The 23228-nt window shown below is 44.1% G+C and overlaps 1 protein-coding gene across 1 annotated transcript in view; it reads right to left on the minus strand.

The window, feature by feature from the left end:
- LOC120061424 (rho GTPase-activating protein 39-like) overlaps nucleotides 1-17659 on the minus strand; it is a 151722-nt gene extending 134063 nt beyond the window's left edge. The window contains exon 1 of the mRNA XM_039011223.1: nucleotides 17563-17659. Coding sequence (XP_038867151.1) covers nucleotides 17563-17576 — 14 coding nt within the window. The 5' untranslated portion in view covers nucleotides 17577-17659. The remainder of the gene's footprint in view (nucleotides 1-17562) is intronic.
- Between the last annotated feature and the right edge of the window lie 5569 nt (nucleotides 17660-23228).

Here is a 23228-nt window from a genome sequence, read left to right on the forward strand (position 1 = left end):
GTCTTCTCATGCTTTGTTGATTTCAAAAAAGCCTTCGACTCAATTTGGCATGAGGGTCTGCTTTTCAAATTGATGGAAAGTGGTGTTGGGGGTAAAACATACGACATTATAAAATCCATGTACACAAACAACAAGTGTGCGGTTAAAATTGGCAAAAAACACACACATTTCTTCACACAGGGTCGTGGGGTGAGACAGGGATGCAGCTTGAGCTCCACCCTCTTCAACATATATATCAACGAATTGGCGCGGGCACTAGAACAGTCTGCAGCACCCGGCCTCACCCTACTAGAATCCGAAGTCAAATGTCTACTGTTTGCTGATGATCTGGTGCTTCTGTCACCAACCAAGGAGGGCCTACAGCAGCACCTAGATCTTCTGCACAGATTCTGTCAGACCTGGGCCCTGACAGTAAATCTCAGTAAGACCAAAATAATGGTGTTCCAAAAAAGGTCCAGTCGCCAGGACCACAAATTCCATCTAGACACTGTTGCGCTAGAGCACACAAAAAACTATACATACCTCGGCCTAAACATCAGCGCCACAGGTAACTTCCACAAAGCTGTGAACGATCTGAGAGACAAGGCAAGAAGGGCATTCTATGCCATCAAAAGGAACATAAATTTCAACATACCAATTAGGATCTGGCTAAAAATACTTGAATCAGTCATAGAGCCCATCGCCCTTTATGGTTGTGAGGTCTGGGGTCCGCTCACCAAACAAGACTTCACAAAAAATGGGACAAACACCAAATTGAGACTCTGCATGCAGAATTCTGCAAAAATATCCTCCGTGTACAACGTAGAATACCAAATAATGCATGCAGAGCAGAATTAGGCCGATACCCACTAATTATCAAAATCCAGAAAAGAGCCGTTAAATTCTACAACCACCTAAAAGGAAGCGATTCCCAAACCTTCCATAACAAAGCCATCACCTACAGAGAGATGAACCTGGAGAAGAGTCCCCTAAGCAAGCTGGTCCTGGGGCTCTGGTCACAAACACAAACACACCCCACAGAGCCCCAGGACAACAGCACAATTAGACCCAACCAAATCATGAGAAAACAAAAAGATAATTACTTAACACATTGGAAAGAATTAACAAAAAAACAGAGCAAACTAGAATGCTATTTGGCCCTAAACAGAGAGTACACAGTGGCAGAATACCTGACCACTGTGACTGACCCAAACTTAAGGAAAGCTTTGACTATGTACAGACTCAGTGAGCATAGCCTTGCTATTGAGAAAGGCCGCCGTAGGCAGACATGGCTCTCAAGAGAAGACAGGCTATGTGCTCACTGCCCACAAAATGAGGTGGAAACTGAGCTGCACTTCCTAACCTCCTGCCCAATGTATGACCATATTAGAGAGACATATTTCCCTCAGATCACACAGATCCACAAAGAATTCGAAAACAAATCCAATTTTGATAAACTCCCATATCTACTGGGTAAAATTCCACAGTGTGCCATCACAGCAGCAAGATTTGTGACCTGTTGCCACAAGAAAAGGGCAACCAGTGAAGAACAAACACCATTGTAAATACAACCCATATTTATGCTTATTTATTTTCCATTGTGTACTTAAACCATTTGTACATTGTTACAACACTGTATATATATAATATGACATTTGTAATGTCTTTATTGTTTTGAAACTTCTGTATGTGTAATGTTTACTGTTAATTTTTATTGTTTATTTCACTTTTGTATATTATCTACCTGACTTGCTTTGGCAATGTTAACACATGTTTCCCATGCCAATAAAGCCCCTTGAATTGAATTGAATTGAATTGAATTGAATTGAGAGAGAGAGAGAGAGAGAGAGAGAGAGAGACAGAGAGAGACAGAGAGAGCGATAGAGAGAGAGAGCGAGACAGGGAGAGCGAGAGAGATAGAGAGAGAGAGCGAGACAGGGAGAGCGAGAGAGATAGAGAGAGAACGAGACAGAGAGCGAGAGAGACTGAGAGAGAATTGTGCTAAAATATCCTCTGTGTACAACGTAAAACACCAAATAATGCATGCAGAGCAGAATTAGGCCGATACCCGCTAATTATCAAAATCCTGAAAAGAGCCATTAAATTCTATAACCACCTAAAAGGAAGTGATTCCCAAAACTTCCATTACAAAGTCATCACCTACAGAGAAATGAACCTGAAGAAGTCCTCTAAGCAAGCTGGTCCTGGGGCTCTGTTTACAAACACAAACAGACCCCACAGAGCCCCAGGACAGCAACATAATTAGACCCAACCAAATCATGAGAAAACAAAAAGATAATTACTTGACATATTGGAAAGAATTAGCAAAGAAACAGAGCAAACTGGAATGCTATTTGGCCCTAAACAGAGAGTACACAGTGGCAGAATACCTGACCACTGTGACTGATCCAAACTTAAGGAAAGCTTTGACTATGTACAGACTCAGTGAGCATATAGCCTTGCTATTGAGAAAGGCCGCCGTAGGCAGACATGGCTCTCAAGAGAAGACAGGCAATGTGCACACTGCCCACAAAATGAGGTGGAAACTGAGCTGCACTTCCTAACCTGCTGCCAAATGTATGACCATATTAGAGGCACATATTTCCCTCAGATTACACAGACCCACAAAGAATTCCAAAACAAACCCAATTTTGATAAACTCCCATATCTATTGGATGAAAAACCAGTGTGCCATCACAGCAGCAAGATTTGTGACCTGTTGCCACAAGAAAAGGGCAACCAGTGAAGAACAAACACCATTGTAAATACAACCCATTATTATGTTTATTTATTTTCCCTTTTGTACTTCAACTATTTACACATTATATATAGCCATAATACAGTATAGCCATAACATGACATTTGAAATGTCTCTACTCCTTTTAAACTTTTTGGAGTGTAATGTTTACTGTAAAACATGTTTTGTTTATTGTATTTTTTGTTTATTATCTATATCACTTGCTTTGGCAATATAAAAATATGTTTCCCATGCCAATAAAGCCCCTTGAATTGAGAGAGAGAGAGAGGGGAGGTGGGGGTGTTGAGACAGATCAGGAGACAGGTTGAATGAGCGTGGTGGGATCTCACTCACTTTGAGTCCAGTCAGAGGAATACAATTAGAGGGTCTTTAGGGGGGGGGGGGGCTGCAGTGAGGCCCAGAGCTGTGGTGGTGGCCGTGGTGGTGGCCGTGGTGGTTATGAGATCACAGGACGGAGGAAGGTAGTAGAGCTTGGCGATACGGACAAAAATCCATATTGTGATAAATGGCCTGAATTGATGTCATAATGATAAATAGAATGCTAAGTTAATAACATGGATGTGCACCACTGTTTTATTTTGTTATCATTTTAACTACTACTACAGGTTTGATGGTCGTATCCCTCAAGTGTACCATTAACAATCACTTATATTACAAAAGTCATGTCATTTCAAACTTGACATTTCTCTAGTACAGGCTACTTATTGTACTGAATGACATCAGCAAAATGCCTACGATAAGTGATCAGTATGGTTGGTGTCGATCAATTTTGGGTTTATCGTCCCAGCTCTAGAAGGCAGCCGGGGAACAAGTGCCTGCCCCCCCCCCCCCCCTCCCCCTCCCTCCACATGTCTGCTTCTGTGAGATGCAGCAGTCCCAGATATGAGTCTTACATGCTCTGAGATCAACATGGGTCCCTACAGACAGCCTCAGTCAAAAAGCACATACAGCAACTTACAGAGAGTAGAACCCCAGATCAGAACAGAGACTATCTGAAAAGCACAGAGAAAATACAGACGGCTCACACTTTGTTCTGATTCTCTCACTGCTGATCTGTTATGAAAGATGGGCCAGAGTGAGAAAACTAGGAAGTGGAAGTTCTCCGCGTGACGTCTGATAATGTCAAGAAAGATTAAACCAACATTTTTACATTTAACAAACGTAACATTCAACTTGGACTGTTTCTTCTACTAAAACGTTAAAACAATTAGCAGGTGAAGTCTAGCGTGAGGGCATTGTAGTGTCTGTCAGCGGTGACTGAAATGTTGCTTGGTACTTTCTAACTATTCAGCAGGAAGCAGGCAGTTAGATAACACATCATCTCCAGGTATACAGCCTATTCCTCATCACACTGTGGGCTAGGAGCCCCCCAAAAAAGCTAATAAATAATGTATACAGCATTCATTACCGTCAATTTGGATTAGAACATAAACGGTAATCCTGGCATGGGTCTTCAAGTCATGACCCAGGAGTAGAGTCAATGTAGCACACGTCCTAGCTATATTAATGTAGCACACGTCCTAGCTATGTCAATGTAGCACACGTCCTAGCTATGTCAATGTAGCACACGTCCTAGCTATGTCAATGTAGCACACGTCCTAGCTATGTTAATGTAGCACACGTCCTAGCTATGTCAATGTAGCACACGTCCTAGCTATGTCAATGTAGCACACGTCCTAGCTATGTTACTGTAGCACACGTCCTAGCTATGTCAATGTAGCACACGTCCTAGCTATATTAATGTAGCACACGTCCTAGCTATGTTACTGTAGCACACGTCCTAGCTATGTCAATGTAGCACACGTCCTAGCTATGTTAATGTAGCACACGTCCTAGCTATGTCAATGTAGCACACGTCCTAGCTATGTCAATGTAGCACACGTCCTAGCTATGTTACTGTAGCACACGTCCTAGCTATGTCAATGTAGCACACGTCCTAGCTATGTTAATGTAGCACACGTCCTAGCTATGTTAATGTAGCACACGTCCTAGCTATGTCAATGTAGCACACGTCCTAGCTATGTTACTGTAGCACACGTCCTAGCTATGTCAATGTAGCACACGTCCTAGCTATGTTAATGTAGCACACGTCCTAGCTATGTTAATGTAGCACACGTCCTAGCTATGTCAATGTAGCACACGTCCTAGCTATGTTAATGTAGCACACGTCCTAGCTATGTCAATGTAGCACACGTCCTAGCTATGTCAATGTAGCACACGTCCTAGCTATGTTACTGTAGCACAGGTCCTAGCTATGTTAATGTAGCACACGTCCTAGCTATGTTACTGTAGCACACGTCCTAGCTATGTTAATGTAGCACACGTCCTAGCTATGTTAATGTAGCACACGTCCTAGCTATGTTAATGTAGCACACGTCCTAGCTATGTTAATGTAGCACACGTCCTAGCTATGTTAATGTAGCACACGTCCTAGCTATGTCAATGTAGCACACGTCCTAGCTATGTCAATGTAGCACACGTCCTAGCTATGTTACTGTAGCACACGTCCTAGCTATGTCAATGTAGCACACGTCCTAGCTATGTTAATGTAGCACACGTCCTAGCTATGTTAATGTAGCACACGTCCTAGCTATGTTAATGTAGCACACGTCCTAGCTATGTTAATGTAGCACACGTCCTAGCTATGTCAATGTAGCACACGTCCTAGCTATGTCAATGTAGCACACGTCCTAGCTATGTCAATGTAGCACACGTCCTAGCTATGTTAATGTAGCACACGTCCTAGCTATGTTAATGTAGCACACGTCCTAGCTATGTTACTGTAGCACACGTCCTAGCTATGTTAATGTAGCACACGTCCTAGCTATGTTAATGTAGCACACGTCCTAGCTATGTTAATGTAGCACACGTCCTAGCTATGTTAATGTAGCACACGTCCTAGCTATGTCAATGTAGCACACGTCCTAGCTATGTTAATGTAGCACACGTCCTAGCTATGTTAATGTAGCACACGTCCTAGCTATGTCAATGTAGCACACGTCCTAGCTATGTTAATGTAGCACACGTCCTAGCTATGTTAATGTAGCACACGTCCTAGCTATGTCAATGTAGCACACGTCCTAGCTATGTCAACGTAGCACACGTCCTAGCTATGTCAATGTAGCACACGTCCTAGCTATGTTAATGTAGCACACGTCCTAGCTATGTTACTGTAGCACACGTCCTAGCTATGTTAATGTAGCACACGTCCTAGCTATGTTAATGTAGCACACGTCCTAGCTATGTTAATGTAGCACACGTCCTAGCTATGTTAATGTAGCACACGTCCTAGCTATGTAGCACACGTCCTAGCTATGTTAATGTAGCACACGTCCTAGCTATGTTAATGTAGCACACGTCCTAGCTATGTCAATGTAGCACACGTCCTAGCTATGTTAATGTAGCACACGTCCTAGCTATGTTAATGTAGCACACGTCCTAGCTATGTTAATGTAGCACACGTCCTAGCTATGTTAATGTAGCACACGTCCTAGCTATGTCAATGTAGCACACGTCCTAGCTATGTTACTGTAGCACACGTCCTAGCTATGTCAATGTAGCACACGTCCTAGCTATGTCAATGTAGCACACGTCCTAGCTATGTCAATGTAGCACACGTCCTAGCTATGTCAATGTAGCACACGTCCTAGCTATGTTAATGTAGCACACGTCCTAGCTATGTTACTGTAGCACACGTCCTAGCTATGTTAATGTAGCACACGTCCTAGCTATGTTAATGTAGCACACGTCCTAGCTATGTTAATGTAGCACACGTCCTAGCTATGTTAATGTAGCACACGTCCTAGCTATGTCAATGTAGCACACGTCCTAGCTATGTTAATGTAGCACACGTCCTAGCTATGTTACTGTAGCACACGTCCTAGCTATGTTAATGTAGCACACGTCCTAGCTATGTTAATGTAGCACACGTCCTAGCTATGTTAATGTAGCACACGTCCTAGCTATGTTAATGTAGCACACGTCCTAGCTATGTCAATGTAGCACACGTCCTAGCTATGTTAATGTAGCACACGTCCTAGCTATATTAATGTAGCACACGTCCTAGCTATGTTAATGTAGCACACGTCCTAGCTATGTCAATGTAGCACACGTCCTAGCTATGTTACTGTAGCACACGTCCTAGCTATGTCAATGTAGCACACGTCCTAGCTATGTCAATGTAGCACACGTCCTAGCTATGTCAATGTAGCACACGTCCTAGCTATGTCAATGTAGCACACGTCCTAGCTATGTCAATGTAGCACACGTCCTAGCTATGTCAATGTAGCACACGTCCTAGCTATGTCAATGTAGCACAGGTCCTAGCTATGTCAATGTAGCACACGTCCTAGCTATGTCAATGTAGCACACGTCCTAGCTATGTTAATGAGCTGAGACCCTGAATCCCGGCCCATCTTAATGAGCAGGCGTTTTTACTGACTACTACTTTGGGACCCAGGCCTAAGGACCACCATGCCAGGGAAACAGGCCAGTTAGACCAGTGAAACACTGTGAGTTAAATCCACACAACCACCTACTGGGTAGTGGTAAAACCAAACGGAGAGGGATGGGCGCCAAGGGGTTTGGACTGCAGGAGTATTTTGGGGAAATATCTACTCATTAGAACAGTGATTCTCAACTCCAGTCCTCAAATAACCCCAACAGCACACAAGCACAGCTGATTCAACTTGTCAACTAATCCTCAAGCCCTCAATGAGTTGAATAAGGTGAATTCAAATCATATCAAAATGAAATCCCATTTTGTTGGTCGCGTACATATATGGGAAACACTGTATTAGAGTAACATTAGACCCAGTGTTGGTTGCTGTGTTTTTCCCCCAATCCTATCTGGAATATCAAATGTATTTTATTTAGCCCTTTTTACATCAACAGTTGTCACAAAGTTCTATACAGAAACCCAGCCGAAAACCCCAAGAGCAAGCAATGCAGAGGCAGAAGCACAGTGGCTTTGAAGGCAGGAACCTAGGATGAAACCTAGAGAAGAACCCAGCCTGGTCTCATAGACTAGACGTCACATAGTAAATGTAAATCCAAGACATGCAAATTAGTATGATATGTTGCGGTTTTGGTATGGTTACATAAGACAGAAGGTTACTTAAGGCAAAAACGAAAGTAGGGTGGGTGGGCGGTTGGTTGCTTGGTTGGTCGGGGTGGATGGGTAGGTGTATAACGTGAACATCTAGCAACCCAAAGGTTGCGTGTTCGAATCTCATCACAGACAACTTAAAAATTGTAGCTAATTAGCAACTTTGCAATTGCTTACTACCTAGCTAAAATATATATATGTACTGTATGTATTTATTTTTTTGAAATTATATATATTTGTACTTTTACCCCTTTTTCTCCCCAATTTCGTGATATCCGATTGGTAGTTACAATCTTGTCCCATCGCTGCAACTCCCCTACGGAGAGGCGAAGGTCGAGAGCCATGCGTCTTCCGAAACACCACCCTGCCAAGCCGCACTGCACCAATGTGTCGGGGTCAGCTTGCAGGCGCACGGCCCACCACAAGGAGTTGATAGAGAGCGATGGGACAAGGAAATCCTGGTGGGCCAAACACTGGGGCGGCAGGTAGCCTAGTGGTTAGAGCAGGTAGCCTAGTGGTTAGAGCAGGTAGCCTAGTGGTTAGAGCGTTGGGCCAGTAACCAGCAGGTAGCCTAGTGGTTAGAGCGTTGGGACAGTAACCAGCAGGTAGCCTAGTGGTCAGAGCATTGGGCCAGTAACCAGCAGGTAGCCTAGTGGTTAGAGCGTTGGGCCAGTAACCAGCAGGTAGCCTAGTGGTTAGAGCGTTGGGCCAGTAACCAGCAGGTAGCCTAGTGGATAGAGCGTTGGGCCAGTAACCAGCAGGTAGCCTAGTGGTTAGAGCGTTGGGCCAGTAACCAGCAGGTAGCCTAGTGGATAGAGCGTTGGGCCAGTAACCAGCAGGTAGCCTAGTGGTTAGAGCGTTGGGCCAGTAACCAGCAGGTAGCCTAGTGGATAGAGCGTTGGGCCAGTAACCAGCAGGTAGCCTAGTGGTTAGAGCGTTGGGCCAGTAACCAGCCGGTAGCCTAGTGGTTAGAGCGTTGGGCCAGTAACCAGCAGGTAGCCTAGTGGTTAGAGCGTTGGGCCAGTAACCAGCCGGTAGCCTAGTGGTTAGTCATCAGTGCTGATGGGACACACCTGTGAAAGGTCAGCTGTGGCATAAAGCCACTGTTTCCCCATTCAGCAAGAGATTCCTCTCTCCATGCATACCTTTGGTTGTTTCGTTGTGGTTTTGGCAGTTGACACATCATTTACTGACCTTCATGCCTCATCTGATTATTGTTGTGAGTGTTTACTTTATTTATGGAATAAATTAATTTTGTTATTCCTTTACACAGTGTGGTTTCACATTGTTACAATCTTGAGCCAGGTTGTAACATAACGTATCGTTAATGTCGTCTTTATTTTATTATGTATCGTTAATGTCGTCTTTATTTTTTAACGTATCGTGAATAAAATAAATAAGGCATTAATGCTAGTAAAACTAAATGCATGTTCTTCAACCGATTGTTGCCCGCACTCGCCCGCCCGACTAGCATCACTACTCTGGACGGTTCTGACTTAGAATATGTGGACAACTACAAATACATAGGTGTCTGGTTAGACTGTAAACTCTCCTTCCAGACTCACATTGACTTTGGTGATGTCATTTACAAAATAGCCTCCAACACTCTACTCAGCAATTTGGATGCAGTCTCACAATGCCATCTGTTTTGTCACCAAAGCCCCATATACTACCCACCACTGCGACCTGTATGCTCTCGTTGGCTGGTCCTCGCTACATAATCGTCGCCAAACCCACTGGCTCCAGGTCAGCTATAAGTCTCTGCTAGGTCACCATAGCAACAACCACCCATAGCACGCGCTCCAGCAGGTATATTTCATTGGTCATCCCCAAAGCCAACACCTCCTTTGGCCTCCTTTCCTTTCAGTTCTCTGCTGCCGATGACTGGAACAAATTGCAAAAATCACTGAAGTTATAGACTTATATCTCCCTCACTAACTTTAAGCATCAGCTGTCAGAGCAGCTTACCGATCTCTGCAGCTGTACACAGCCCATCTGTAAATAGCCCATCCAACCAACTACCTACCTCATCCCCATATTTGTTTTTGTTTTTCTGCTCTTTTGCACACCAGTATTTCTACTTGCACATCCTCATCTGCACATCTATCACTCATTTATCACTTAATTTGCTAAATTGTAATTACTTCGCCACTATAGCCTATTTATTGCCTTACCTCCTTACTTCATTTACACATACTGTATACAGATATTTCTATGGTGTTATTGACTGTACAGTTGTTTATCCCATGTGTAACTCTGGTGTTGTTTTTGTCACACTGCTTTGCTTTATCTTGGCCAGGTCGCAGTTGTAAATGAGAACTTGTTCTCAACTGGCCTACCTGGTTAAATAAAGGTGAATGAATAAATAAATAAAAATGGCATCTTTATTTTATAACGTATCGTTAATGTCGTCTTTATTTTATAACGTATCGTTAATGTCGTCTTTATTTTATAACGTATCGTTAATGGCGTCTTTGGTGTGATTATCAATGCACAAGCACCTTGTTTCACATTTTATTAAGTCATAAAAAAGTGTTTCATTGCGTGAAGTGTAAAATGCATTCTGCCATTAATAAATGTGTAATGTGATGTATTTTAACATTACACATTTTAATAGTGTAAAATTTTCTCCCCAATTTTGTCATATCCATTTCCGATCTTGTCTCATTGATGCAACTCCCCAACAGGCTCGGGAGAGGCGACGGTTGAGTCATGCGACCCACCAAACAGCACTTCTCAACACCAGCCCGCTTAACCCGGAAGCCAGCTGCACCAATGTGTCAGAGGAAACACCGTTCAACTGACGACCGAAGTCATCCTACAGGTGCCCGGCTCTAGGAGTCGCTAGAGCGCGATGAGCCAAGTAAAGCCCCCCCCCGGCCAAACCCTCCCTTAACCCGGACGACGCAGTTGTGCACTGCCCTAAGGGACTCCCGGTCACGGCCGGTTGTGACAGACTCGGACTCCTGATGAAGAAAACAATCATCTTCACTTTGATATACAGACAGTTATGGCTGGAGACGACACATGACGGACAGTCATAATGACATTGTGTAGTTGTGTAGCATTGTGGTTACTACTGGCTGAAGAGTTGACCAAAGTTACCTCACTAGCTCCTCAAACCTGTTTCATAGGATACCCCTCAGTTAATCCATTGCCGTTGCTTTAGATTGTCTTGTGTTGTTACAAAGTTATACCTTTTAAGGTATAGCCAGTTATCCTGTGTTGAACTTAGTGAGGTAACTTTGGTCAAATCTAACTCCTCAAACCTGTTTCGTAGGATACCCCTCAGTTAATCCATAGCCATTGCTTTAGATTGTCTTGCGTTGTTACAAAGTCATGACTAACTTACATGTCAGGTTTAGAAGTACTCTACCACAGCTTTAGTGTGTAGCAGTACAGTTTAATTAATTCATGGCCTGGGCAGCTCAGACACGCCTCCTCACAGCTGTCTCCCTCCCCACAGAGGTTCATTATGCAGACGGCATCAACACACCACCCCACCCAGTAGAGAAGATCTCTGCACTGACACACCCTACCATTCCCAGGGTTTGTCCTAGTGTACCACTCCCTGCCTGTTCTCACCCTATCACTATGGGGATCACTGTCCTAGTGTACCACTCCCTGCCTGTTCTCACCCTACCACTATGGGGATCACTGTCCTAGTGTACCACTCCCTGCCTGTTCTCACCCTACCACTATGGGGATCACTGTCCTAGTGTACCACTCCCTGCCTGTTCTCACCCTACTACTATGGGGATCACTGTCCTAGTGTACCACTCCCTGCCTGTTCTCACCCTACCACTATGGGGATCACTGTCCTAGTGTACCACTCCCTGCCTGTTCTCACCCTACCACTATGGGGATCACTGTCCTAGTGTACCACTCCCTGCCTGTTCTCACCCTACCACTATGGGGATCACTGTCCTAGTGTACCACTCCCTGCCTGTACCACTATGGGGATCACTGTCCTAGTGTACCACTCCCTGCCTGTTCTCACCCTACCACTATGGGGATCACTGTCCTAGTGTACCACTCCCTGCCTGTTCTCACCCTACCACTATGGGGATCACTGTCCTAGTGTACCACTCCCTGCCTGTACCACTATGGGGATCACTGTCCTAGTGTACCACTCCCTGCCTGTTCTCACCCTACCACTATGGGGATCACTGTCCTAGTGTACCACTCCCTGCCTGTTCTCACCCTACCACTATGGAGATCACTGTCCTAGTGTACCACTCCCTGCCTGTACCACTATGGGGATCACTGTCCTAGTGTACCACTCCCTGCCTGTTCTCACCCTACCACTATGGAGATCACTGTCCTAGTGTACCACTCGCTGCCTGTTCTCACCCTACCACTATGGGGATCACTGTCCTAGTGTACCACTCCCTGCCTGTTCTCACCCTACCACTATGGAGATCACTGTCCTAGTGTACCACTCCCTGCCTGTTCTCACCCTACCACTATGGGGATCACTGTCCTAGTGTACCACTCGCTGCCTGTTCTCACCCTACCACTATGGGGATCACTGTCCTAGTGTACCACTCCCTGCCTGTTCTCACCCTACCACTATGGGGATCACTGTCCTAGTGTACCACTCCCTGCCTGTTCTCACCCTACCACTATGGGGATCACTGTCCTAGTGTACCACTCCCTGCCTGTTCTCACCCTACCACTATGGGATCACTGTCCTAGTGTACCACTCGCTGCCTGTTCTCACCCTACCACTATGGGGATCACTGTCCTAGTGTACCACTCCCTGCCTGTACCACTATGGGGATCACTGTCCTAGTGTACCACTCCCTGCCTGTTCTCACCCTACCACTATGGGGATCACTGTCCTAGTGTACCACTCCCTGCCTGTTCTCACCCTACCACTATGGGGATCACTGTCCTAGTGTACCACTCCCTGCCTGTTCTCACCCTACCACTATGGGGATCACTGTCCTAGTGTACCACTCCCTGCCTGTTCTCACCCTACCACTATGGGGATCACTGTCCTAGTGTACCACTCCCTGCCTGTTCTCACCCTACCACTATGGGGATCACTGTCCTAGTGTACCACTCCCTGCCTGTTCTCACCCTACCACTATGGGGATCACTGTCCTAGTGTACCACTCCCTGCCTGTTCTCACCCTACCACTATGGGATCACTGTCCTAGTGTACCACTCCCTGCCTGTTCTCACCCTACCACTATGGAGATCACTGTCCTAGTGTACCACTCCCTGCCTGTACCACTATGGGGATCACTGTCCTAGTGTACCACTCCCTGCCTGTTCTCACCCTACCACTATGGGGATCACTGTCCTAGTGTACCACTCCCTGCCTGTTCTCACCCTACCACTATGGGGATCACTGTCCTAGTGTACCACTCCCTGCCTGTTCTCACCCTACCACTATGGGGATCACTGTCCTAGTGTACCACTCCCTGCCTGTTCTCACCCTACCACTATGGGGATCACTGTCCTAGTGTACCACTCCCTGCCTGTTCTCACCCTACCACTATGGGGATCACTGTCCTAGTGTACCACTCCCTGCCTGTTCTCACCCTACCACTATGGGGATCACTGTCCTAGTGTACCACTCCCTGCCTGTTCTCACCCTACCACTATGGGGATCACTGTCCTAGTGTACCACTCCCTGCCTGTTCTCACCCTACCACTATGGAGATCACTGTCCTAGTGTACCACTCCCTGCCTGTACCACTATGGGGATCACTGTCCTAGTGTACCACTCCCTGCCTGTACCACTATGGGGATCACTGTCCTAGTGTACCACTCCCTGCCTGTTCTCACCCTACCACTATGGGGATCACTGTCCTAGTGTACCACTCCCTGCCTGTTCTCACCCTACCACTATGGGGATCACTGTCCTAGTGTACCACTCCCTGCCTGTACCACTATGGGGATCACTGTCCTAGTGTACCACTCCCTGCCTGTTCTCACCCTACCACTATGGGGATCACTGTCCTAGTGTACCACTCCCTGCCTGTTCTCACCCTACCACTATGGGGATCACTGTCCTAGTGTACCACTCCCTGCCTGTTCTCACCCTACCACTATGGGGATCACTGTCCTAGTGTACCACTCCCTGCCTGTTCTCACCCTACCACTATGGGGATCACTGTTTAGCCACGTTGACTCAAACCTATTATAGCCTACAGATATACAACAACAACGCAAACAATTGCACACGTTCACATAAAGGAGCGTGCACGTGAACCCACACAGTTACTTTCCATCAACCAACCAACAACCAGCTTTCTAGGGCTCCCGAGTGGTGCAACGGTCTCGCACTGCGTCTCAGTTCAAGTGGTGTCACTACAGTCCCTGGTTCGAATCCAGGCTGTATCACATCCGGATGTGATTGGGAGTCCCATAGGGCGGTGCACAATTGTCCCAGCGTTGTCCAGGTTTGGCCAGGGTAGGTTGTCATTGTAAATAAGAATTTGTTCTTAACTGACTTGCCTAGTTAAATAAAGGGTAAATAAAATAAACACACAGACTCAGCTGTGGAGGACTAAAGGGCTTTGACAACATCTAAAATGGTCATTGATGATGTCCACAATGGTCAGCTCTCTCTGATTCATCCTGCAGGCAGTGGCCCAACAATGCAGCTTTTCAGCCCAAACTCCCAGTCAGCACAAAGTGACCCCGACCAGTAAAAACAGTCCCACATACCTGGCGTGCCTGGGCTCAGACAAATACAAACAGAACAGGAGTGAAAGGAAAGAGTGGTGACACATTTGGACGGAGAGAAGAACCATAAGAGAGAGAGAGAGACATTATAGAACAATCTACAACAGCAGAGGCCTCAGCCAGTAGTAACCACAATGCCACCAATGTTACACAACTACACAATCTCATTATGGCTGTCCATCATGTGTCCAGCCATAACTGTCTGTATATCCAAGTGAAGACGCTTGTTGTCTGCCTACATCAGGAGAGCTTTACTTAACTATAGAACATTAATTTTAATGATAGGAGTGGAGGTTGTGTGTGGGTGACTGAAGACGTCAGAACCTAACACTATTTATTTCAGCAATGCTCCTGTTCACCCGGGATACCCATGGGTGGGGGTGGGGTGGAGGGGGGTTAGTTTGAAATTAGTTTGTTCAAATCATTGACTACATGTTATTGTCTTAGACTGTGTTAATATGGTAATAACGATTTGCGTTTGACAAATGTTTGTTCTTTTTCATTTCCATAGCATACCATTTGCATTGCAAATAAAGATAACATTTAAATTTGAGGCACGCAAAGGGAAACCGAGACAATACGTGTTTCTATAAAGTTTGAGTAATGTAAGACCTCATCTCCAGTCTATAGTCTACTTCAAGCCTGTTGTATTATTTTACTGTAGCACCGCAGACAGTGGACATCGTCAATCTGCAGAAGTGAGAAGCGGTAACACGAGGATCAACAGCAAAAACGTTGTAACACCTGTCCCTTTCCCACACATGAAAACTCTCAGTATGACTATAGACCATATCGAATACTTAGTATAATAGCAATAGTTAGTATGATAGTAATAGTTAGTATGATAGTAATAGTTAGTATGATAGTAATAGTTAGTACAATAGTAATAGTTAGTATGATAGTAATAGTTAGTATAATAGTAATAGTTAGTATGATAGTACTAGTTAGTATGATAGTACTAGTTAGTACGATAGTAATAGTTAGCACAATAGTAATAGTTAGTATAATAGTAATCGTTAGTATAATAGTAATAGTTAGTATGATAGCAATAGTTAGTATGATAGTAATAGTATGATAGTACTAGTTAGTGTGATAGCATAATAATAATAGTAATAGTTAGTATAATAGTAATAGTATTATAGTAATATTTAGTATGATAGTAATAGTTAGTATGCTAGTAATGGTTAGTATGATAGTAATAGTTAGTATAATAGTAATAATGAGTATGATAGTACTAGTTAGTATGATAGTAATAGTTAGTATAATAGTAATAGTATGATAGTAATAGTTAGTATAATAGTAATAGTATGATAGTACTAGTTAGTATGATAGTAATAGTTAGTATGATAGTAATAGTTAGTATGATAGTATTAGTTAGTATGATAGTATTAGTTAGTATGATAGTAATAGTTAGTATGATATTAATAGTTAGTTTAATAGTAATAGTCAGTATACCAGTAATAGTTAGTATACTAGCAATAGTATGATCGTAATAGTTAGTATGATAGTAATAGTTAGTATGATAGTAATAGTTAGTTTAATAGTAATAGTTAGTATAATAGTAATAGTTAGTATAATAGTAATAGTTCGTATAATAGTAATAGTATGATAGTAATAGTTATTATATAGTAACAGTGCTATGGAACATGCATGTGTTTTTTTATTTAGGTTTTTACTTTGGTAACGGAACCAAGCAATTTGTAGTAACATCTGCCAAGATTCAAGAGAAGAAACTGATCATTAAAATCGGACCACAATCATACAATCCAAGTCTGGCTTCCACAGCACAATAAAACATAGTTAATGCTTCCATGGCCCCCATTTGCTCACTGTCTTCACAATGTGTAACTTGGACTCCCTTCAAGTGTGATTATATCTACAGTAGTAACACATCTCTATTATTATATATACAGTACTCACACATCTCTATTCAGTAAGAGCAATACACTGCTGATTACAGGCTAACAAATTCATCTAACTACCCCAATCTTTATATGTCTTTATATAAATGGTATATAGCATGAGGCCAACACTAAACAGCTAATCGACTCCAGTCAGTTTAACTAAAATATGAATAAAATACGCCCACGCCCGTCCCGTTGATGGTTGCCATTATGCTGGACACATGGAAGTCGGGATGGGAAGTGACTGACTGGGCGGCAGATTGACTGACACAGCACCAGAGGGAAAGCATGCTGGACCATGTGTAATTTACCAGCCCTCTCCTGTAGCGTTCAGCATCTGTTCACCGACATACATGCCGGTCAAGACCAGGCATGTTTCCCCCCAGACTAGCCCATTAATCCATTGTAAAAACCTTGGATCTCGTGTTTGAACGTTGAAGTTGCCCAGAGGCATGGTTTTACACACCGATAAGGAGCAGTGTAATAGACCGTAGTGTAGTTATTGGACAGGCATGCAGTGTTTTAGGGTGACTTTCTCTAGAAAAGAAGGACTACATCTGTAATGAATACAATACATTGATACAGAACAATCAAATCATTATTGAAACGGGGTAACATTTCACCTCCCAATGCATTAGTTTGTATGTCTTGTTAGTGTCCTTCATTTCAAGCTTTTTATCCGTTTGAAATTAGTTTGTTCAAATCACTAACTACATGTTATTAGCTTAGACTGTGTTAATATGGTAATAACGATTTGCGTTTGACAAATGTTTGTTATTTTTCATTTCCATAGCATACCATTTGCATTTCAAATAAAGGGAACATTTTTAATTTGAGGCACGCAAAGGGAAACCGAGACAATACGTGTTTCTATAAAGTTTGAGTAATGTAAAACCTCATCTCCAGTCTATAGTCTACTTCAAGCCTGTTGTATTATTTTACTGTAGCACAACAGACAGTGGACATCGTCAATCCGCAAAAGTGAGAAGCGGTAACACGAGGATCAACAGCAAAAACGTGTTACATTATATCGGTCTAGTTTCGTTCACCGAGAGAAACACAAAGTTATTTGCAGTGACAATACAATGTACAGTAAATAGTAACTCGCATACCTTGTCTCGGCCATCTTCCTCACATTGTATGAGCAAAAAGTTGGAATAAGAGTTGCATTGTAGTAGATTTCCCACTAGTTGAGCTATGTATGTGCGTTTCCACGTAACTGGAGCAGAGTACTGCCTCACCCCTGCCCTGTCTGTGTGCAAGTCAGTACAGCACACACACCCCTCCACGAAACTCCACCATGGTCATGGTTTATATGTAATCTGATCCCTAACGGACTGTATTTAACTGAGCGGTATACTACAAAGCAGCTTGAATGAGTTAGCCAGCTAACTTGCCTAAATATTCTGAAATATATATATATTTTAGAAGGATAAGTTTGAAATGGGCATGGTCTTATTGACTCAACAACCAAAAACACATATCCAAGTTAAGCTTTCTTAATGAATCAGAAAGTCAATAGTTCTTTCTGGTTGTTTATCAAAGTTAGCTAGATAATTTGCTACTAGCTAATTTGCTTAGTAGTATACCCCTCTGTTTTCCCTCTGCATTGGGGTGTCTGATGTTCTTACTTGTCAACATGATCCAATACACCCACCTAGTGCCGAGACAGAGATATACATCCCAGACTTCATGTTGACTGTCACCCCAGATCCAAGTGTGTCCAAAGGTTTGGGTCAGTGTCTATTCATTAAATTAACTGTTTGGGAAATCATTCTTAGATGTGTACCAATAAATCAACACATTTATCAAGAGATGTACATTTCACCAAAGCTTCCAAAGCTGAAAGAACCAGTGACACCTGTTGACTGAATATGGAACAAGATCAAATGTATGGTTAGTCAGAACCCAGAAATATATGTTATACAGTACATGTATGAACATGTACTGTATCTTTGAACATCTTGGCCATGTTCTGTTATAATCTCCACCTGGCACAGCCAGAAGAGGACTGGCCACCCCTCATAGCCTGGTTCCTCTCTAGGTTTCTTCCTAGGTTTTGGCCTTTCTAGGGAGTTTTTCCTAGCCACCGTGCTTCTACACCTGCATTGCTTGCTGTTTGCGGTTTTAGGCTGGGTTTCTGTACAGCACTTCGAGATATTAGCTGATGTACGAAGGGCTATATAACATAAATTTGATTTGAATTTGATTTGATGTATGTCCAAATAAGAAATAGGCATGTATGGTATTGGTAACAGAGTGTCCCAATCAAGGACTGCAGGTCTGAATATGTCAAATAAACACAACCCAGACTAAGTGAAGAGGAGGAAACCTTGACATTTGACACTTTATTCACAAACTAGTTACAGCTATCAACTGTTCACCGGAAACAAAAATATATGCACGATAAACCTATGGAACTGCACAAGGCATCGTTATGATAAAACCCTATTTTTTTCACATACAGTAGTCCATTTCAAAGTGCTAATAAAAATACTGTTGCTTATTTTTTTCCAGGGGGAGAAGTGACTTGTTTTACCTAATACAATATAGTACAAAGTTATTGTGGGGTTCGGTTTCCTGGTAAATTGAGGGTGGAAAGATTCCTTCTGCTCAAGGGTGTTCACATCAGGAGACTACTTACAGGTGTGAAACATCGGTGCGCTGTACGGCGGCAGGTAGCCTAGCAGTTAGAACATTTAGAACATTTCACCAGTAACCGCAAGGTTGATATTTTGAATCCCCGTGCAAACAAGGTGAAAAATCTGTTGATCTGCCATTGAGCAAGTCACTCAACCCAAATTTCTCCAGGGTCACGGTCAATAACGGCAGATCCCATGATCCCACTGTGAGGGGGAGTAGGGATATGCTAAATTCCCATTTCCAAACTTGTACAGATTACCGCAAAAACCTACATTCAAATACATACAGCAATTTTATATATATGTTAGGACCCCAATAGCACCATGTATAGCGAACAAATCTATTGTTATAAAGAATTCAGCATTTGTTAAATACATTTATTTTTCCATGTATTTTTATTTCTACAGAAAGACATGATAAGAGAAACACGTGTAGCTACAGTCTTTAGACCATGAAGTTATGGCCGATCATGACTGTGTGGGCTTGTTTTACAAGCCAGCATGTTCTGAGTATCTCTAAGTGGTATTAGGCAGAATAAACTGCCAGGGTTGCTGTATAAGGTGAGTGGGTCATGAAACCTATGTCCCATCCATCTCTGGGACACATTGGCTTGCAAAACAAGCGCACCTTTTCTCTCTGAAGCCTTTGATGACATCAGAGAGAGGTAGTGGGGCACGTTCCTCTGCCCAGCCATTGGATAGTTATTTTACATATCAGCTAACCATATCATATGTCCTAGCAATCTGGTGCCCGGCAGCACAGTCGATGATGTGGCACACAACCATTGGTTGATACATGCAACAACGTCTTAGCAGGGGAACTCAACTGTGGACTGATACCTTCATGAAACAGGCTTCCGGGATGAACCAACCAGACAAGTCAGGTTCACACATAGAGATGTATAAGGATCATTACATAGAAATAACCTGTTTTTGCATGGACATTGCCATTGAGGGCTTCCAGACACCTTAAAGTAGTCAACTGTGTAGGGATTCCTATGGGATTGGGAGCGATCAGCCAATGATCAGAGCATTGTCTTCTTCTTCAAATTGGTTTGCCTAGTTTGTAAATGGCTTCAAGCTATGTGACTGCCATCTAGTGGCCACAATAAATGAATGACACTAAATTTGGTTCAGGACTCCAGCACTGCAGGAGGCGATAAGACACCTATATTAGTTTATACTTTTTTTAAAATCTAAAGAAGAAGAAAACGGACAATTTTAAAATGGAAATGGCTTCAGTGGTGTTGCCCACACTGTCACAGACACCATCATGGGACAGACACAATGTTGTGATCTCTATACGTCTCCGGGGGTTCACATCAGATCATAGACACCATAATGGGACAGCTACAATGTTGTGATCTCTATACGTCTCAGTGGGTTCACATCAAATAAGTGTCTTCGATTGCATGTTTTCTGATTGGACTGTCTCAAAAACGGTTAATGCCACAGCTACCAAGTTGTAGCGGTAGAGATATTTTCAGTAAAAACTCTTCTTGTGTTCAACATCCAGAACTCAGTCATTTTGAAATGAAAATAAGAACACAACAAAAGGGAATGTTTTGATTCACATAAATATCAAGTCTCTTGTTTTTCATTAGAAACACAGTAGAAGTGAAATAAGCTGCAACACTGAAAAGATACGGCACTTAGATGATACTCAGGCCCAGTTCCTACCTGCACTAACCACGGCATCCTCCTGTCGGCTTGACGCCAAACTCAAAGGCAAGTTCCACAGCACTGTAACTCAAAGTGTGTGAGGTGTGTGTGTGTGTGTGTGTGTGTGTGTGTGTGTATGTGTGTGTGTGTGTGTGTGTGTGTGTGTGTGTATGTGTATGTGTGTGCATCACTGAACCTCATAATTGATCATCTGCATTTTGTGGAATTAAGCGTTTTCAAAAATGAATTAGTAACACATTGGTAAAAAAAAGCATGAATCAATGAGCCACAGACACATAATCTGTACAGCGGGATGGAACCGGAACCAATTAATACACCCATTAGTAAAACTAAAAAAGTCAAATACACATATACAATACAAAATCTTTTTTCAAAGAATCCAATGAATATCAAAAATCAATCAAGTTAAATTTCCTCTCCCATTCCCAAAGCTCCCTGCACCAAAAACAAAAAACAAAGCAAAGTAAGGTCCTGGATTAGGAAAAGAATCATGTGCTGCTGCTGCTGTGTTCGCTCATAAAGAATCATGTGCTGCTGCTGCTGTGTTCGCTCATAAAGAATCATGTGCTGCTGCTGCTGTGTTCGCTCATAAAGAATCATGTGCTGCTGCTGCTTTGTTCGCTCATAAAGAATCATGTGCTGCTGCTGCTTTGTTCGCTCATAAAGAATCATGTGCTGCTGCTGCTGTGTTCGCTCATAAAGAATCATGTGCTGCTGCTGCTTTGTTCGCTCATAAAGAATCATGTGTTGCTGCTGCTGTGTTCGCTCATAAAGAATCATGTGCTGCTGCTGCTGTGTTCGCTCATAAAGAATCATGTGCTGCTGCTGCTGTGTTCACTCATAAAGAATCATGTGCTGCTGCTGCTGTGTTCGCTCATAAAGAATCATGTGCTGCTGCTGGGTTCTCTCATAAAGAATCTCCTGGTGAAGTCCGTTGGTGTATTACAGGAAGGGGCCAGCAGGGGGCCTGGGATATGGTTGGGGCACTGGAGGACTGCAGTCTTGATTAAAGGGACAGGCTCGTCCCCATATCAGCCTGGAAGTGCTGCTGTGGCCTGAGGAGGAGGAGCTTGAGAGGTTAAGGGGGTCTGGGTGGGGGACAGGCCAGAGGTGGCATTGTGCTGATTCAGTCTCCCTAAAATCTCAGGTGAGGAGGGGAGACAGAGTGAGAGAGGGGTCTTACAGGCAGTCATACAGGCAACCCGTTCTCAGTTTCCTGAACAAAGTCACTGCACTTACAGTGAGCATGGTTCAGCCTCCACCGGGCCGACCGTCTCCTAAACAACTCTTCCTCCTCCTCTTCATCACCCCTATCCCTGCCCTCCTCATCCTCGTCATGCAGTCTAGGCTGGCCCTCCTCCCCTAACTGGTTGAGGAGAGGTGGGGAGTGGTCCCAGTCTGAGCGGCCCTCCTCAGCTGGGACTGGAGGACAGGAAGAGGAGGAGGAAGAGGAGGAGGAAGAGCGGTGCACCCCTCCATTCAGCCCCAACGCCTCCCTCAGGACCTCGGCCCCAGCCTCTCTCAGCAGGAGAGCTGGAGTGGCCAGGGTGGTCAGGTAGATGGCTGAGGCTGATTGGTCCGTTGAGGACACCAGGGCATGGTCTCTTCCTCCTCTACCCTCCCCAGGAATCAAGTTGCTGCGGCGCCCGTTCGGCTGGTGGTTGAAGTTGCCTAGCATCGTGAACATCCTGTCCACGGTCCAGTCAAAGTTGTCCCAGTCCTCCAGGCTGACGTTGAAGTTGAGTTTGAGATCATAGGCGTGCTTGTCAAGTCTGTACAAGGGTTCAAGTTCTGACCAGTCCGTTCCCGTTCCTCCTGCACTGGGTGCTTCTGACGGGGCCACTGTCGCCTCTTGGACCCTATCCCTCCCAGCCTTCCCAAATCTGTCCTCTGATGAGACAAAATCACACAGACAAAACAGTGTCATCCACAGCAAACCTCTGTCTCCCGTTGTGTCTGTACTCTCCTCATCACCACCACGTGAACACAGCTCCCAGTAAACTGCTCCCAGGACAGAGTAGTATTCTATTCTATATGAATGCTTGAATGGGTTCATTCTCTGACATTCACACTAGTATATGAGGCAGCTACATGGAGAAACAGACAAGACACATGGACAGCAGAGTATCAGAAAGAGTGAGAGACATTGTGAGGCACTGCAGTCTTATGAAAGTGAGAGTCAACCAACAGAGATGACTAAGGCAGATGCGCTGGGCGGTGGGGGTGGATGGCGTCCTCTACAGGTACAGATGATTAGATGACTAAGGCAGATGCGCTGGGTGGTGGGGGTGGATGGCGCCCTCTACAGGTACAGATGATTAGATGACTAAGGCAGATGCGCTGGGCGGTGGGGGTGGATGGCGTCCTCTACAGGTACAGATGATTATATGACTAAGGCAGATGCGCTGGGCGGTGGGGGTGGATGGCGTCCTCTACAGGTACAGATGATTATT

This window comes from Salvelinus namaycush, chromosome 16 (assembly GCF_016432855.1).
Source record: "Salvelinus namaycush isolate Seneca chromosome 16, SaNama_1.0, whole genome shotgun sequence".
In the NCBI taxonomy this organism is placed as follows: domain Eukaryota; kingdom Metazoa; phylum Chordata; class Actinopteri; order Salmoniformes; family Salmonidae; genus Salvelinus; species Salvelinus namaycush.